This window comes from Leptonotus elevatus, chromosome 16 (genome assembly GCF_054856555.1).
Source record: "Leptonotus elevatus isolate MCC_2025b chromosome 16, RoL_Lele_1.0, whole genome shotgun sequence".
In the NCBI taxonomy this organism is placed as follows: domain Eukaryota; kingdom Metazoa; phylum Chordata; class Actinopteri; order Syngnathiformes; family Syngnathidae; genus Leptonotus; species Leptonotus elevatus.
In genome coordinates this window covers 14,498,920-14,518,081 of record NC_141254.1, presented here as the reverse complement: position 1 = coordinate 14,518,081, position 19,162 = coordinate 14,498,920, and the positions used below count along the sequence as shown (strand labels likewise).

The window sequence follows — 19,162 nt, the reverse complement described above, 5'->3', positions numbered from 1 at the left end:
CACTATGAGAGAAGCATCACACATTTGCTTGGTGAAAAAACTTTTTCATGAAAGCAACTTGAAATGATTAATTGGTACGGTACCTCGGTGAACTGCAGACAAACAAACAAATTGCTTTTGCTACTTGGTTTAGACTATTTGTCAACATGACAAGCTCGTCAAACTGCTAAAAAAAAAATGAAGATGGAAAACACAACAATTCAGAATAAGCAGAGGGCAAACAAGCTTGTTGAATTACATAGATGGTAAATGCCATGATTGCACATGCTCAAATAACACGAGATTCTGTATATTTGGCATTAATGCGGTGATAGAATCTTAACCTGTAGCTGAATACAAAGTTGAAATACTGTTGTATGACTGACAACAGGTTTGATAATGTACCTGACATTTAATGGAAAGAAAAAATCGACTTGTTCTGCCTGTCATAATATATAATTATTTAATTTCCTGACCAAACTGCAATGGTTATGCAGTTCTGACCAGTTAAGCAAGATTCTTGTAAAAAAAAAAAAAGCCTGTTTCCTCAGGAGATGATTATCTGTGAAATAGCACACTCGCAAGCACACTCCAGTGAGAAAGATAGATGGCCGTGCTATTGACTTCAGGTTAATTCAGAACTGCACCGCTGAGTAAGATGAAGGAATTTAAGGAGTGATCTAGTCATACTCATACTTTACTGTATCGTACAGGCTTTTTACCTATAATTCTTGATGACATTTTCATGACCAAAACATAATCAACTAGCAGGTAATATTCAAACGATATTTTCGGAAAGAGAAGGTGGATATAATCTAAGGGGGATACATCATTTAACGGACAACAATGAAAAGTTTTTGCATATGTATATGTGGGGTAAAACTTTGGAATATACTGAATGCAACAATGCCAAACATACACCGGTTTGAAAATAAATAAAGTAAGTATTTTTGAGAAGTTTAGGGAGGAAGAAGGGCTTGATAAACTGTTGGGGAAATAATAGTTATATTATGGGAAACACTTATACTTACTATAATAGTGATAATAAATTAATTATGATTGCTGTTGTTATATTATTATTATTATTATTATTATTATTATGTAAAAGCCAAGTATATATAATATATTATTTATTACAAATAACAAGTAATCCTCATTAAGTCTAATAATATATCAGATAGCCTAATAGTATATGCTGTATATTATGTTTAGAAAAATTTACAGATCATAAAAACATTTATTTTGATATTTTGATGTTGTAATGGAGATAAAGGGATAGGAATATAAAAGTTTGTACTTCTGCCTACTCCTTTTCAAACATGTTAGGCTATGACTAACTTGCTTCCAAAGACTGGGTTGATGACTGTCTTACTTTATATCTCTTGTTGCTTAATATGATGTTAAGTTTTGTTTCTTGTTTGCTTTAATTGCTTTTTTTCTTCTTATTAATATTTTTTTTTGCTGTTTACAAGTTTTGGCTTCACAATTTGGATTTTCATAATATAGATTATTTTTTTCATTATTATGATTTTTGTTCGAAATGAAATTTCAAATCAAATTAAATAATAGAAACAATTAAGCATCTGAGTGGGAATGCGTTAAATACGGTTATTTTTTGCTTTTACAGTATTAAATAAAAAAAGGTTTACTTTAATAATCTTTACAAGCGGTCAGACTAATTTCTCAATGGCTACTGAGAATGTGACACAACATGATAAAGAAAAATACAGCATTCCCCTTATTTCAGCCCATCACATGTGTGAAAGTGTGTGTCTGTAAGGTTAGATCGAACCGCATTTTCAGATCAATTCCTCTCTTCGGTTGCACACATCATTACACCGCAGAGGAGGCATTTATCATTTATTGTGGCTGTGTTTTTCTCAATAAAATCAAATTAAGAATATACCCCAAATCAATTATAAAGTGATTCAATCAATTTAGGAGCACTGAAAAAAATAAACTGAGGTTGCACTATAGACTGCGACAATAGAGCTTTTATTGATTTCCTGAGCTTTACAGACATATTGTTTTAACCACAAAATATAAGAATGATATTTGTCTCAAGTTTGCCATCTAAATGGTAAAGTGAGGTTTCTACCTCGTGACCTGCGCATGCCGGCTTCTTCCTCCCCTCCTCATTATCAACCTTGATAACAAGAAGTAAGAAAGAAATGAATTCAGTTTCATTTGGTGAAAGAGAGAGGCAATCTTGTTTTGCTGCAGGACACAGTAGGAAGCATTTCTGCAGTCTGTGCAGTGGTGGCTGTCCATATTAAAACACTGGCTGCAGGAAACCAGAAAAAAAAAACCATACAAATCTCTTTATCTGAGGATAAATACCAATATACTAAATAGTGATTGTTAAGCCCAGAATTAACAAAAATGAGAAAATAACAATGCTAGCAGATTTATTGTTTTTTTAATTAGATTCAATAAATACAAAAATGTTAAACCCACAACAGAAGCTAACATGTTTTTAGTGCCACAGAACGTGTGAGCATGCTCTGTAAATCTGCAGCCTTAGGACCCTGAGGAAAAAGTGGACCTAGGTTGCTGCAGAGGTAGGTTTGCAATTTGTATGCACCCCATCTGATAGCGCTGCTTGGATCACAGAAGGATTATTAAGGATTTTCCTTCAGTATGGGCAGCTCCTTTTGATTTTGTTACTCCTCTTCTTGCAGGTCCACATTGCACCTTCTTTTTCTTTGCCAACTCTCAGTGTTAAATGCTTGAATGCCTGAAAGAAGCACACCGGCAGATTTGGTTATGCCAATAAACGGAGCTGTGATATTGGAGGAATCACCTGGGAGGGTAAGTTGTGAAGTTGCAAGTCTTGTTTGATATCTTTTTAGAGTTGAGTTTTTTTGGCATATGGATGAAGTGTTAATTTAATCATTTTCTCTGCCAATTAATGTTGATCCATTTTGCATGTTTTATGCGCAGACATGCTTCCAAAATAATGTGATATCATGTTTAACTATGTCTGGAATGTTTATCAATATTATTGTATAAAAATGTGATTTATTTACATAGAATTAGGGAATAATTCACAGAATGTGTGCATGATTTGGATTAAAAATGTTTTGTTTGTTTTCAAACTTGCTAAATGCTTTAATTCATAACAACAACTTGATAGCCTATTTCCTCAAAACCCCTGTCCCTCTTAGGGTTAGTATTCAGTTGCTTTCTTTGACTTCTGATATAGGAAATCCTTTAGTGGTCTTTAAAACCCAAATGGATTAGGCTTTTGGATGTGTTGGAATTGCATTCAAACTAATCCAGATTCATCGGATCACATCCTACAGCCCCCGATCCCACCCCAATCAAACGCGCACACGCTCAGTGCAACTGTTGACTCATAAATCCACAACTGTTAATGTTTCTCATAAATTTTAATAAGGAAATTACTGATTACACTCTCAGTTTACTTGCTTCAAGTATTCAGCCCAATAAGAGTATTTCCACAGAAATTCTTCAGTTACATCTCACAGCATGTAAACTATATTTGCTGCTGACATATTGGGTCATTCATCTTCTGGGGCCAGAGGTCAGTGCCCCTTGTGGCTGCTTCATCGGATCATTTCTTACCCCTGAGGCTAGATTCCCTCCTCCACAATGGCTACTCAGCTGACTATGACTTGTCACTATCAGCATTAACAAAGCTCCCGATGCAGCCTATCATAGTTTGAACACCGTTTGTCTTGCTCTGATAGTTCACCTAATACGTGTAGTGACAGTGATGAAAACACGCATCTGTTCCTCCAGAAAATATAAAAAGATAAATACCATGGGGTGGCAGCAAGTCCTGACAGCAGTCTTTTTTTCCTTTTCTTTTGTTGCAGTCTCTTGATTGACAGCAGACACAAGAATTTTGTTCACGTCAGATATTCAAACCTGTCTCAATAGAACAAGGCTATCCTTTTTACAGTAACACCTCCTTGTAGCTTCTATTATCAATGAATCATACTTCCTGGTTCTACCCCCTGCTGCCATTCTGTACTCTAGTGGTGCTGGCAGAAATCACTTCTCACAGCCCATTCAATTAGAATTCAATGGTGGGGGGAAAAAAACAGTAAAAGAAAAAGAAAAAAAGTGTTACCAGTAGTGCAGACAACCACCATGCATTCTATCATCTCCCATTCCATCAGCCTCTTGTAAATGGTGCAAAAGTATTAGTGAAAATGGGACGATGACCATGGAACCAGAAATTAAACTTATTGGGACGCAGGAAAGTGCCACTGTATATTAATATAATGCTCTGTTCAATACAATACAGCCGACAATAAAATTATTGTGTTTGACGTGCGGTTTAACTTTACAGCGGACACCTAATTTATTTATTTATGCTATTTACATATTTTATGGGCTCCCCTGTTTTTTGTTGTTGTTGGGGTTTTTTTTTGGGGGGGGGGGGGTTATTAAAGGTTTATGGTTTATTAGGGGTGCAAACATCAGTGGTTAAGATACAGTGCAATGAAGTCGTTGGGTAAAAACTCCCAGCTACCTGTCGCCGTAAATCCGTATTTTAAGTAGATCTCTTGCTATTGTGTGTGAATGCACCTTTCTTTTTCTTCTTGGTCATAGGCTCTTGTGTTGTCTCATCACTGGGCCTTTTACCCGTTGCAAATATTTTTCTAGCTTATGGATTTACTTAGCATTCCGTGACCAAGATAATTAGCATTTTGACATGCGTCAAGAGTCCGCCATAGACAATTGGAGCAGAATCACTTTTGAGAAATAAACTATTTTTTTTAGTCTCGGATAATAAATAAACCGAAAGTACAATACGTTTTTTTTTATTATTATTATTTCTACTCTGCAGCCCGTAACAGTCTGGTACAAAGTGACCCGCGGCCCTGTGGTTGGGCACTAGTGAGGTAAAGCCTTTACTTGATCATCTGAAACTTATTTTTGATTAATAAGGGGAACTTTGACCATCATTTAAAATGAGTTTGAATGTGGTTCTAATCTAAACAGGCCACATCCAAATTTTAGTGGGGTGTGCACACTTCTGCAAACCTATTTTTTTTCCCTTTAGTTTATGTTTACTTTTCTTGAAAAGATACACCGAAATCAATTGAGTTATGATGGTGAAAAAAGTTTAAATCACAAAACCCTGGCATTTGAGCAGGGGTGTGTAGACTTATTCATCCACTGTTATCTGTAAAACCACAGGTTCGGCTTCATAATGTAGAGAAATGCAATGCAGTCCGTCCTGCAAATGCCACATGTGCTTCTACATATATGATTTTGTCTGGGGAATATTATCTGTGCATGTTTTTATCTCTACAAAAGCAAGTCGGATGCGAGTAAAGATGGGCTATCGTCTGTTGCGCAGGTTGGAGGGTGTGGGGGAGTATGGGGGGGTGGGGGGGTGCTCCTGAAAGCTGATTCTGGTCACGCTCTGGTGCTTGCTGGAGTATTGTGATCTGTCTGCGGCGGTACAACGGGAGCCCCTGCTCTTTCTTATTGACAATATGTTAGATGGTGAGCTGTGATTATTCCCCAGCAGTCGGAGGGAGGAAGGAAATCAGCTCTCCCGTCACCTTTGATCAGAAGACTCTGCCCTCGGTTCAATGCGCGAGAAGATGAGTTTAACAGATATTTTGTTATATCTTTCAGTAGGGAACTTTTGAAGTGTGCTAGGTATGAATGTCCCTTGTACTCACTAGTCACTTTATTGGGTACACCTTCACAATTTAATAAGAGTTCATGTGAGAGTTAGATCAAAATTGTGCTGGTACTACTCACAGTGGGCATTACAACATGTATTTATAATTTTAATTTGTTATTTAATGTGCATGACAGCTTCCTTTCTTCAACTCATTGAACCTATCACACATACACGTGTAGTCAGAGTTTAGCTTAATTTTCCACTCACATCACTTATCATATTACAATTCTTTTCCAACTTTCAATTTAGATTTATTTACACCAAAATTCTGACACTGTCTGCATTTCACATTTCCCTAAACAGTGCAGTGATGTTACTGTCAGCCTCATTTAATTTTCACCAGTCTCCAAAATGCAATATCCCTTGCTCAAATATTATATGCAGATTTTTGAGACAGTGCTGAATATTAATATAATCCATATTGAATATAGTATAGGTGTTGGATATTGTTCTTTCTGCCTCAAAGCATCTTTATGAGATTCTCTTATTGATGTGTCGAGCATGCTGATATGCCATGCTGCTACATTTGTTGACAAGATTCCCCACAATCTCATTAACCGGATCCAGACTACAGCACATTTGCAAGAGGCACTTGCTTTTGATCTATGCAACACATTTACATTTATCCTAATAACATAGCCTACAGCTACTTTGTGGCATTGCTTACATCTCCAAAACAGTTATGGTCCTTACTTATCAATGGGTGGACACTTTTTTTTGCTCAAGTGTTTTGGCATATTTGTAGCACTGGCTGTGGATGTTCATTTTGCAGAACAATTAAAGTGGCACATGATGGTGGTGGGCGGCGGGCGCCAAGGCATCCCGGGAATCTGGCTGTCCATCAGACAGACGGGATGAGTTGCAAAGCTTTTTGTAGCACAGATGGCTGATCAGAAGAACTGACTTATTATTTCTGCTGCCTGTAGCTGTCCAGTTCTCTTTTCACTGATCTTACGTGCGTTTCAGAGTGCCTGGAAATATACAGTTTCAAGAAAAAGTATGTGAAACCTATGGAATTGTCTGGATTGCTACATCGATTGGTCATGAAATGAAAAAACAAGACAAATCAATTAGTAGTAGTTCAATACTGATATAAAAAAAATATATATATATATATCATTTCTAGTTCCTGGTTGTAAAAGGGCCACAAGAGGGCGTCACGATTACTGATGCCTTAAAGGGACAGCAACGTCAAAATCCTAATTCCTCACCAAAAACATCACCGAAGTTGTGTTTACCTTCATTCGCCCCTCTATGAGAAATTCTAGGTCATTCTGCTCTCCAAGCACCAGCCCCTCCCAACCTGAGAAAACGAGCGGGTGCTCACTTTATGACGTCATTAGGTGCGGACCCACCCCCGCACCGCGTGGCCATTCCGGCTCGGACGAGAGGGGGCACGGCGACCACACGGAGAGAGGCGGGGCCTTACTTAGCAGAGCGTTTTACTTCTGCGTTACAAAACACCTAATATTTCATTAAAAATTACATTGCCGTAGTGTCAAAGGTAAAATTTAATTATTATATGTCTATAGTTAACTGTGGGAGGGCTTACAATACCGTGATGCAATCCCTTTAAAAATAAATAAATAAATACCAGGTGTACGAAATGTAGTCTCTCTGAAGCACCGTAGTACGCGACGCGTGCTACTAAATGCATGTGCTTTGAACTTAGGCCGTTGCATTCTTAGTTGCATTAGTTCACCACTAGATGGCAAAAATTCTCCACACTGTCCTTTAATTAATTGGTCGGTGTTTGTCCATTGTTGTGACTTAAAGATCTGATAACAATTTATGACCAGTTTAATTGCAAAGGGTTCACATGCATCCTCTTTCAAATGTTTTTTTATTTTTATTTGGAAAGGACCAGGTAGAAATGGGAAGAATAGCGATTTCACTTGATCTTGTATTAGGCATTCACCAACTCACCAACCACAACATTAGATACACCCGGTAAAACTGCATCAAAACACAGATCACTTTGTTGATTTAATTGATTTAGTATAAGAGAGTAGGAAAAATATTAGGACATCCCCCAGAGCAGTTCCACACTGCTGCAATAATACCATTGTAAAAGCAGCTCTTATATTTGTTCTTATTAGACGGCGCATGATGCACATGATCCATCCATGTGTATCAAATTAATTGGTTGGTTATTGTACTGTATATACAACTCGTGCTTCAATAGGAGACCAAATGTACAGAGTATGATTGAATGAACAGATTTCTGGTATATTGTACTTGGGTGGGGGCACGGAAAGATAACTGTGAAGCTGTAATTTCTTCACTTCGTAAGGACGTGATCAGACTCAAAGAGAACGAATCACAGTTTGACTACATGCTGGGCAGGATTTAGAAGAAAGTCCATCACACTTTCTCAAAGAGTGTGGCTTTGCACGGTGCATTATAGCAGGATCAGTGGTGTGAAGGGTTTGACTACGTCCATGAAATGGTATTAAAAAATGAAATTGTTAACATATTACTTATTGCTCTAATAACTTATTCACATGTATTTGGTTCCAGGTCCATTAAGTCCCAATTAAAGGCCCAGCCAGGAACCATGCTGGCTCTTCCCACCACATTCATTCTCATCAGCCTGCTTGGTGTCGAGCGAGTGGAGCGCGGCCATGCTGTGGACATTATGTCAGGTCAGAAAATGTTCAGTCAGTGAACTATTAAATTGCTCATTTGAGATATTTGTTAAGCTTGAAAGTTTGTTACATTTAATTATTTAGTTGGAAAAAATGTATATATCTCTGAAAACAAGTGTTTCTGCAAACATGAAATGACTTCAGCTCAGCATCAACTCCTGTAGGCTTCACATTTACATTCAAATTAGGTCCAGTACAAGAGCTGCATCAAACAATCTTTTAAACATTTTTAGTATATAAGTATTTTAATTATTAAGTTGGATTGATACCTACAGAGATATATTTAACATGTTTATCAATGTTATAGTCAATTGCATCCTTGATGCCAGTTTTTACTATAGGTAAGATGAGGAACAGGATAGCTATCCCCGATGAGCAGAACAGCTGTTTGTCGATGCAGTTATACTGACCTCTTGTGGTTAAAATGGTTAAGTAACACCTAGCGATATCACTGTTCCTTAATAAAGACTTTATATTATTAATCTCTTTGATTTTAAAATAAACTTATATACGTCCTAAGATTGCCGAGGTTATGTTAAAAAAAATCAGTTCAGAAAATCTATTCTACTAAGTGTACTGCATTGCATCATATTTGAGGTTAATATCGTAACATAATATTGCTATTGTGTAAATTTGGTAAACAATATATTAGAAATACCTGTGATGCAGTTCTGATCCAAACCACGTCTAAATACAAACATAGTGTGTTTTTTTCTCACCTCACATATATTCATTTAATAATTGTGTTAAAAAAAGAGGGAAGTATGGAAACATGAGGCCGAGTTACTATGCCTTAATTAATTGCATTAATTTCCTTACAAACAGATAAATACAGAAGAAACCGTGACGCAATCACCCAAACACCTGAACTGCAACCTGCAGCAGACCAAGACAGCAGCTATGGCTACAAAGGTACAGTACAATTTGTTGAGTATTGACTAAATTTAGGCCTGTATGTAACACATTTCCACATCATACGCCCTGTGTTATCATTGGCTAATTGCTTTTCTTCTTTTTTTAACTTCTCTTAATTCTCTTGCTATATCTTTTAAATGCTCCCTAAACAAATTATCAATTAAACCCAAAAAAATATGGGTATCATATAAGTTTCATCTTATTTTATAATAAATCATAGCAAACTGTCATAAATATGCTCACGGAGAGTGTTGCTCCAGGTTATGGTAATGAGAGTACAGTAGACCGCTGAAAGATAAATAATGACCTCAATTTCCAGGAATGGGACTTTGTTTCCATGTGCTGACAGACAATAATACCACTTAACAGTTAGGCAGCTGGACACATCCAATGTTGTGTCTAAAGCCAACAAAGGCCCCCCAATGTGCCAAGAGACACACAGACAATAATGGTGCCCTCCACAAAATAATACAATTTGTTTTAGCATTATTCTAATGATTATTTGAACCTTGCAAAATAATTTACACAAAAATTCATACTCAAAGAACAAAATACACATGTTGTTTGAGACTTTGTTAAACAACCATACATGATAACAGCTACAGATTATTTAAAGTGTTCTATCAGCCTAACATGCATGTTTTCAGAATGTGGTAGGAACTCTGAGTACCTGTAGAAACCCTTGAAAGCACGGGAGAACAGGTAAACTCAACATTAGAGGGCCTGAGCCGTTATTTGAACCTTGATACCGCTCAACTGTGAGACAGGTGTGTGTATTTATAAAGTAAAATGCCATTAACTCATTCACTGCCATTGACGTCTATAGACGTCAAAAATTCATTTGAACTATTAGTTTAACATTTTTTTCCACTTTTGTTAACAAGAGTATGAAAACCTAAAACAATTTTTTTTTACATTTAATCAGATATAAAATTTGTGATTAATCGTGAGTTAACTAGTGAAGTCATGCGATTAATTACAAAAAAATCTTAATCGCTTGCACCTCTCATTTTTAATAATCTTTTCTTCTTCTTTTTTTTTATTTTTTACAAAAAAGGTATTTTTTTATTTTTAATAATCTTTTCTTTTTTAAAAGAAAAAGAAAATATAAAAAATCAGGGGCGTCAGGCGATTATTTTTTAAAATCATAATTAATCCCATGACTTCCCCAGTTAACTCGCCATTAATCACAAATTTTATATCTGTTCTAAATGTACAATAAAAACATTTCTAGGTTTTCATACTCTTGTTAACAAAAGTGGGGGGGGGGGAATGTAAACTAATAAAAATGAATTATTGACGTCTATAGCCGTCAATGGCAGTGAATGAGTTAACAAGCATGCATGTATTATTTAAAAAAAAAAAAAAAACATCTAAATTGAAGCTTATACCAGCTATTTTTCATGGTTGATGAAATAGTTTTGATCTCCCTTTTTCTCCTTTCAAGATGAAAAACATTTTTTTCTCCCAAAAAAATGTGTCTTAATGCCCTAGCCTGAAAAAAATATGAGACTGTAAGAACTTGAAAGGCTCTTCATTCTTTAAAGTGTGGAATGACCACGCTGCTCATTTAGAGAGAGACAGAGAGACGAGATGCAGATATTGCATCAGATTCCCCTGCTGTGATTTGGGTGAGGAATGTTTCAAGGTTCACTCTCATTTTGCTTCAGTGCTTTGTATGGCCCTCAGCAACGGCACTGATGTGCAGTGACAGATAGGCAAAGATATAAATGAGTGAAGCAAACTGAAAAAGCCAACACACTGCCACAGATAAGAAATGCGGAGGGTAGAAAAATGAGACTGAACATTAAAAGAAAAGTGAGAAATGCTGTTGGCACGTGCTCTTGATCAATCGCAAAGATCTGCATTTATGAGTTATATGTTTTCACAAAACAAATATTTGTGGAACAATGCACACAGTTTATTCCATCATGCCATATTAAGAGATGCAGCGTTTGTCTTCTTGATATTTACTTTGAAGCAAAAAATAGGTCTCCGTCCCTGGCACTGATTCCTGAAAATGTTTGCCATTTCATGTTTTCTGTTGCCATGAAGACAGGCATGTCTTTGTGTCACAATATTTTCACCATCTGTTCCTGGAAAAAATATTCCACTGCTTTGAAATGTGACTAATGGTGTAAATATTTGTCAGAATTCACGAGGCCTTCTTTTGGTGTGGCACCTGTTGTTGAGGCGACACACTCTCGTTTTTCGTGTTATGGTGGACCTATTCTTGTCAGTGTTTTGGAGTGACACAAATTATGGAGTTGTTGCATGTCTCCAATGTAAACATGCCAGAAAGACGTATTCTGCATTCCCTACGCTATTGTTACTGTAGTGAGGGTCATTACACCACACAATGAAGAGCAAATACTACAGTGGGAGAAAACACACTATTGGACATATGAAGAAAAAAAAAGTACAATTGTGTATGTATATGCACACACATACATCTTACTGTAAATGTTACTATCTCTGTAAATGTATAAGTCACATTTTATGTTGTATTACCAATGTTATTGTTAAATAGGGCCATCATAATTTAACAACAAGATAAGAATGAATGTTAGTTTAGAAGAGAGGGCTATTCAGACTCTTAATTAAACAAAAATTACTTCTCTTATGAATTCTGTTATTTCCTCCTCTATTCCAAAAACGTGCATGGCAGATTTATTGAAGATCAGTGGTTCCTAATTTGGGTTGGATCGAACCTCAGGGGTTCGGTAAGTCAGTCTCAGGCGTTTGACGGAGGTCAAGACACACACCCGACTCATATGATCTGTGATGACACGCCCCGCTTGGCCATCATTGGCCGCAGGTGATCACGCTATATTGCTTGGCCTACCTGTGCTCAGTAGTCAACTTGTAGCTGTTGTGATGGTACGTCGTGCCAATATATATGAATATTTGTAATATGAATTCACTTGTATAACGGAATGCACGATGTTCCACAGGGTTCAATTCTGGGGCATCTGCTGTTTTCATTGTCTCTTCTGCCCCTGGGTGAGTTGAGTGATGGGAGTCAGCATCCTGAGTGCAATTTGCAGCCAAGTTGAGCAATTCTAGTACGACACAGCTACCTGTAACTGCCTAACAAAACTAAAAACACTTCATTCGGCTGCATGGAGATGGGAATACAAGAACACAATGCTTTCTGAATTCAATGTGACGAGAGCCACATTTGATGAAAAGGCTACTCACCCTATACCTAAACCCTAAACATATGTCTTGAATTTGAAAAGAAAAAAAAAGTCACATTTTATTATTCAATTAAGAAGGGTTTGGTGAATATGCATAGGAAACTGGGGTGTTTCAGCCAGTTTTTGAGATTGAAGAGCCCTGACTAATATTGTAATGGAATAAAATTTACTGGAGAAATTAAATTCACACTTATAAGACAGTAAGATAGTACTGTATATGAAAAGGTGTTAGAGAGTATACTACTCTCTAAAAATTGATTGGTTAAAAAAACTACCAATCTGGGTGGTTACACGCATACCAATTTTATTGGTTAGCCAAACAACCTATGAAATTGGTTACAATAGAAAGTAAGTCTACATAGATCACTTGGAAATATATTAATTGTATCAATTTATTGTATTCTAAATGTATTTATTAATTATTACAAGTGATTACAATATATAATATATAACACGGAGAACAAATTTCGCCCCATTTAGGTGTGACAATAAGTGGTACTTTTTTTTTGAACAATCTGTTTTTAGGGTGTTGAGGTTCAGCCTTTAACCTCAAAGATAATCAATGGCCAATTGTATTCATCATATATAGTTTTGGTTTAGCAAAAAAAAAAAGGCTTTGAAATATTGTGTTTCTTTAATACAGCCATTTTACACTCATTTACCTAACCAAGAACACATTTTCTAAATGTTGTATACGAAATAGGAATGAATGAATGTTTTGAAGGCAACGCTTTCCTCACTGAGTCTCTTCATCCTCTAGGGGGCATGCTTACATTTTGACAATAACAGATTCCTAAATCTTGCTGCAAAATGGCTCTACCTAATGCTTCAGGGGAAAAATACAGTAACTTCCCTAATTTAATTATTCACTTTTTTTAAAAATGCATCATATAAGCCAGTGCGACGGTTTTGTCAACATGTGTCATTTTGAGGCATTATATGTTCTCGCAGCATTACAACTGTAATGCAATTCCAATCATATCTAATTTCCCCAATGGCACACTGAGAGGTCAGGGGGTGAGAACCTGGATCGATTTTTGGTCATCTTGAGAAACACAATGCTGCTGCAGACCGGGCTCATTATGATGACCCCCCTCCTTATCATACCTGTAAAGCTCTACAACAGCTCGCTCTAGAACAAAAATAAGATACTTTGGTTTTTTTTCTAATTTTGATGTTAAAAGGTACACGTTTGCGTGTCATTTTACATTGGTTTGTTTAAAAGTGTCCTTTAGGTTAATATGATCATAGGCTTACTTGGAAATGTTCTATATTCATTATGGATACTTTAAGAACATTGTGTAAAAACAGTAACGAGCACTCCGTGCCAATATTTATTAACTATTAGTACTGTTAAGTGGTACAAAAGAGGAACTTAATTCTTGGGTGGTCGAGTCGAATCTCTTGTCCTGAGCAGCAGTAAAATCCGAGCCCTCCTCGTGTGCGCACTGACGACGCACACGCACATGCACATGCAGCGCCTCATCCAACCAACGCCGCTTTTTTTCGCAGCAGTCTCGCGTGGGCTTCACATTCAAAAAAAAAAAAAAAAAGTGGCCGCAACTACATTTCTATGAGATCATCGCCTTCCTAAACGAAATGACGATTGGACTCAGGCGATGGATGCAGCCAAGTTGGTTTCGCCGTTCGGAAGTGAGGAGTTAGACCCCGAGTGGAGAAAACCTATTTTTGTCTCGATTGGGATACTTCATCGAGGATTCATCTCAACTTTAAGTGGGCATCTCTCTCTCTGAGGAGTGGCTCTGAGGTTCGCTATCGAGTTATTTGATGCTACACGACCCAGACTGACTCGGCCACAAAAAAAGTTGGGATTTAGATGAACTAACTGCACCGCGACCCGCCTTCAAAGTCTGGAATACTCCGAGTGCGCTGCTCCTTTGAATGATGCCTGCCTGCTTCAAGGGGATTTACTGGACTTTGGCATTTTTGCACCTTTGTTCAGGTATCTATTTATTACATGTACATTTGAGGCGTTGAGCTTTAAGTGTGAAAGGGGCTAGTGATGATGAAGATGAGGAGGAGGAGGAGGATTACCAATGATGGTGATGATGATTATGTTGATGCATAATTAAAAATATAACTGTTTTGCCGTTTCCAAAATTGTTCAGATAAGCCAGTTAAGGAAATGCTTTATGCACTGCTAAAAGGTGGAAGGGACTTACAAGTTGCATCATTGGCCCGTTTTTTTTTTTTGGTCGACTTTTTGTGCCCTCAAGTGCCCCCCTATTATCATCTACTGTACATATAGGTATCTCTTGCAAGCCTCCTTTATTCAGCTTTTATCTCACCAGAGGAAGTTAATTGCCCAAATAGGTGTCGGAATGGGGAGAAGATTTATGTGAAAGTATATTTTATGCATAAGCACATTGGCACGTGTGTGTCAGTCCTCAGCGTGCGCATGCGGCACGGGAGCTGCCGGTTAATGAGGAAGACTGCATTGGATCAGTCCCATAGCACCAGTCAAACCAGTACATGTATGGTATTTTAACTGGATGGGGCAAACAAGGCCCCTGTGAACTGTCATTGTTCTGCAGAGTGGGCTCATTATGAGAAAGTTTGAAATCTTCAAGGAGGACACTTAACAATAACAACAAGGTTATCAGCTTGTTAGGTGAGATTGTATTGTGCTTTATGCTGTTCCGCAAATGATGGGTGTGTCACCTTTTGTGTGGCATAAATCATGTGAAAAGTCACATTGTTGGAGCATCAACTGGGGGAATTGGTCATATTGCAACAATACTGTTTATGAAAGGATTTAATAGCGAGGTGATATATACACTGCATTGGCTCAAAAAATGTGTGTGAATGTTCAGATCGTTTCGAGTTCTTATAAGGCTTGATTTGTTGACTTGGTGAGACGACTTGTGAAAGAATTGGGATATATTGTTAATTCAAAATCTATTCTGATGTTTATTAGTCTTTGGTCAAACGTGCAAAAAGTAGAGAAATAAATTCACATTTCCTGCTTGCACCTGCCTCACTCAGTCTGCACAGACAAAGACAGCTGTCAGTAACATTAGCAGTGGCAGAGGATTCATTCATTCGCAGTAAATGTCAGACACTGAGTGATGGATTTATTTAGTGCAGCGTTTTGAGGGCTGTGGGGATTTATCAACTTCAGAATAGCGCTGTGTTGATGATTAATAGTTTTATTTGCATATCATTGCATAATGAAACTATTGACCTACCATTGCTTCTCTATTGTGGTGTTGAATTTGAGTGGATATTTTGTGACCATGTTTTTTGTGACTCAAATGTAGCCAGACACAAAAAAAGTGGACCTTCTCCACATCAAGAGCTCAAAAATAAACACCACGACAACAGGTTTCCGGTTTGTTGTCTTTACCATTCCAAACTGACAAATCTTGGTCAGACCACATTGACCACAGACCTTTACGAGCCCTGCAGAGCAGTTCTCTCTATAAGTCATTATTGTTCCCCGTTCTGTCTGTTGCTCTTGAAAAAAAAGCATCAGATCTGCCTTTTGGCGTGGTTTGAAGATGTAGTTACATCAAAATGAAAGAAAACTGTTGGCAACAAGCTGGTAATTCTATTGATTTATTCAGCTGAAGATTCTTGACATGAAAGACATGCCCTACAGGAATCACTCGATGATATTGAGCAAGGAATAAAGTAACATTTTGGATTCTCGTGAGATTCTTCTTCCAGTATACAGACACTCACTGATTGACTCAGAACAATCCATTTGTAGCATAGGTCACAGATGTTTGAGCTACTTGCAGCAACACCTGTCAGTGTGCACTGTACTGTAACAGTGGTTCTTAAAGGGGAAGTCAACCCCAATATTCTACGCAGCCCCACTAGGCGATATTCTGGTTGATATTGTGTTAGCGGAATATGAGTTAAGCAACAAAATCCAGCCGTTTTTATCCATCTCAGGGGGGCGGCCATTTTGCCACTTGCTGTCGAGTGAAAATGACGTCCCAATTGCTCAGATCTCAGATAACAACCAATCACAGGGCAGCTTCGGAAAACAGGTGAGCTGCGATTGGTCGTTGCCTGAGCTCTGGGGCAACATTGACGTTATCTTCAGTGACAAAATGGCCGCCCGATGAGATGGACAAAAATGTCTGGATTTTGCTTCATAACTCGTATTCCAAAAATGTGATATTAATCCAAATGTCATATTTAGACTAGTGAGGTCACATGTAACATATTATTGTCAATACATGTTTAAAGTTGACTTCCACTATAACTATGTTTTTGATCAAAAGCCTGCCTACGAAAACAAGGGCCCCTAATACTTTGACCAGCGAGTGCCATCTCTACTTGAAAATTATTGCTTGCACTAACATTTCATTAAAATGTCACCACTCTATTCTTTCAGCATGAAGCCCTTACCGTTTAAACGCTGAGCTCTTAAAGTTTGAGGTTAAGGATTTCAGTTGTACTGTGACATGCCACCTGGAATTACTTTGGGAGTTTAATCTCTGGCTGTATAAAGCTGCCACCCGTAATGGATGCCAGATGATACATAACAGTCTAAATGGCCATCATTAAAAAACATGCACTTGTGTCCATGTGGCTTTGTACTACACATCTTAATTATGCATCCCCAGAGTGATGCTGTGACTCGCCTTGCCATTTTACCTGCTTTGTTTGGAGGGTCTGTTTAAACAAGGAGTCATGGTGGGAAATTCATCTAATTCTGTGCTTCCCTTGTAAACAGCTCTTAACAAGTCGATATTAAAATGACCTTCAAAGATGCTGTCGTTGAGCGAGAAGGCCAAAGGAAACAAATTAATTGAGTTTTTTTTAAAACAGTAGATAGATGGTTACACTGTACTACAAGCACTTTCTCTACTAAACCTTTGATCTTTTTACCAGTACATGTCTTATTTTTGTCTTATTAAAGAAAATGTCAGGTATTTTGGAATAAAAAAAGAAAAGAAAAAAAAAGAAAAAGCGAGAGTTCACAAGGTTTGAGTAATACATTTTGGTCTTCAATTGAGATTGATTGCAGAGTGATTGTGCTGCTATGAGGCCAGTGGATGAGTCAGAGGAGAGGAGAAAAGCTACAGTTAACATTATTTGAATGCTTTTGAGCAGTGGTCAGCAGTGCTTCACAAAAAAAAACACACCACACATGTCCAATCTCATTCATGAAAATTTCTGGTGTGTGGGAGGTGGAGGGGAGGGTGGGTTTTGTGTGCAACTTATTATTGTTATATACGCATAACAATAGCGCTCTGTCATCCCAAATCCAAGAAGTGATCGTGGTGCGGGAAAAAAAAACTCAATTGCAAATACTTTATGAAAATATTTTTTTCCATTTTTTTTCCGAACATGTATATAAAGAAAAAACTAACTGATTATAAAAGTACATGTGTAAAGACAAAATATAAAAAAAACATATAAAACAAAACAGCAAACACAACATTCAAGCAACGAAAGCAACATAAGAAAGCTAGTTAGCTTGTCACTGTAGTTTGGTCATACTTACTTTTATATTTACCTTTTTCTTTTATTATTTGCTAAGAAAAAATGCTACTTTCACTCTGTTATATTGAGCTACAGTCTAGTTATTAAGTAAAGGCTTCTCTGACTCTTTGACCAATCCAACATATCTACTATGATTGATGTTTGACTCCAATCAAACGAAGCCAAGCAGTCACATGACCACACGCGCAGTTAGCATCATCACAGTAAATTGTATGCATACATTAACAGAAAACAAGTCATATGTGGTAAATAAAAACTACAGCGACAAACCGCATGTCACGAGAGGCACAGATTGTTAAAAAAAAAAAGAAATAATACAACTGCTGATGGCAGCGTGGTGTGTGCAACTTTTAGCCATGTCAAAGAAAGACAGATTGGATTTGGGAGTTATTCAATCCTGCTATGTGCTAGAGCTCCACAGAGGACAAACCGCACGAGACATCTGGCTGACTGGAATTGGTAGTAAACAGGTTTGGGTTCACATTATGTATTACTCAAGTTTTGGTGAGTGACATTATTGTGACTGGAAATACTGACAGACACTTGTTATAGAATGCGGTACCTTGGGTAATGATGGTCTGATTGGAGGGAGCTAGCCTATAGCGGCATCTCGCAAGCTAACAAGACTCCCCGGGGTCCTTCTGGAGTTGACAGTGATGAGCTGAGGCTCTCGGCTAATGAGGGCTTTTTTCGCCATGGATGATGGGGCTGATGGGATATCTTTGTACACCAACGAGGTCTCATTTTGTATCAGATGGAATTGTCAGATTCCTTCAGTCCCCGGGCGCCGAGTATTACTGGCTTTTAATAGGCTTGACTGGAAAACTGTTTGATTGAAGTGATTCTTGAAAATTCAATTGTTGGAACGTAGGCCTACCTACACATTTACAAACGTAAATCTTTATTTTTAGTGGCACTCACAGTCATTTTTATATTTAGCTAAGCTACCGCTACATGAGAAACATTTTCCATTATGATGCAACCATATCAATGAGCATAATATCTCTTTGACAGTGACTACTGATGCCAGTGTTTGGCTGTGAACAAATATACATTCATACATTTGCAATGGTGTTAGAATGAGCTTGTGTTTTGCGCTGAAATCTGTATCTCATGATTGCTTCCCTTGTTTACTCACTGATTTCCTGCAATGCGTTGCGTAGTCTGAACACGGTGGTCCACCCTAGGGAGAGTAAGGGGGTGGGTGTTGGAGTTCACAGGTCATCACACTTCCACACAGGCATGCACATGCACTCCAAGAC

The 19,162-nt window shown here is 37.6% G+C and overlaps 1 protein-coding gene across 6 annotated transcripts in view; it reads left to right on the top strand.

Moving 5' to 3' along the window:
- The window catches only part of LOC147160902 (roundabout homolog 1-like), a 113,342-nt gene that overhangs the window by 26,829 nt on the left and 67,351 nt on the right, over positions 1–19,162 (top strand). For 2 of the 6 annotated variants that reach the window (XM_086098505.1, XM_086098501.1), the window contains exons 3-5: positions 2,661–2,790; positions 8,174–8,298; positions 9,127–9,213. In XM_086098505.1, coding sequence (XP_085954631.1) covers positions 8,211–8,298; positions 9,127–9,213 — 175 coding nt within the window. In that variant the 5' untranslated portion in view covers positions 2,661–2,790; positions 8,174–8,210. The other 4 variants (XM_086098503.1, XM_086098502.1, XM_086098504.1 and 1 more) reach the window with 4 other exon arrangements.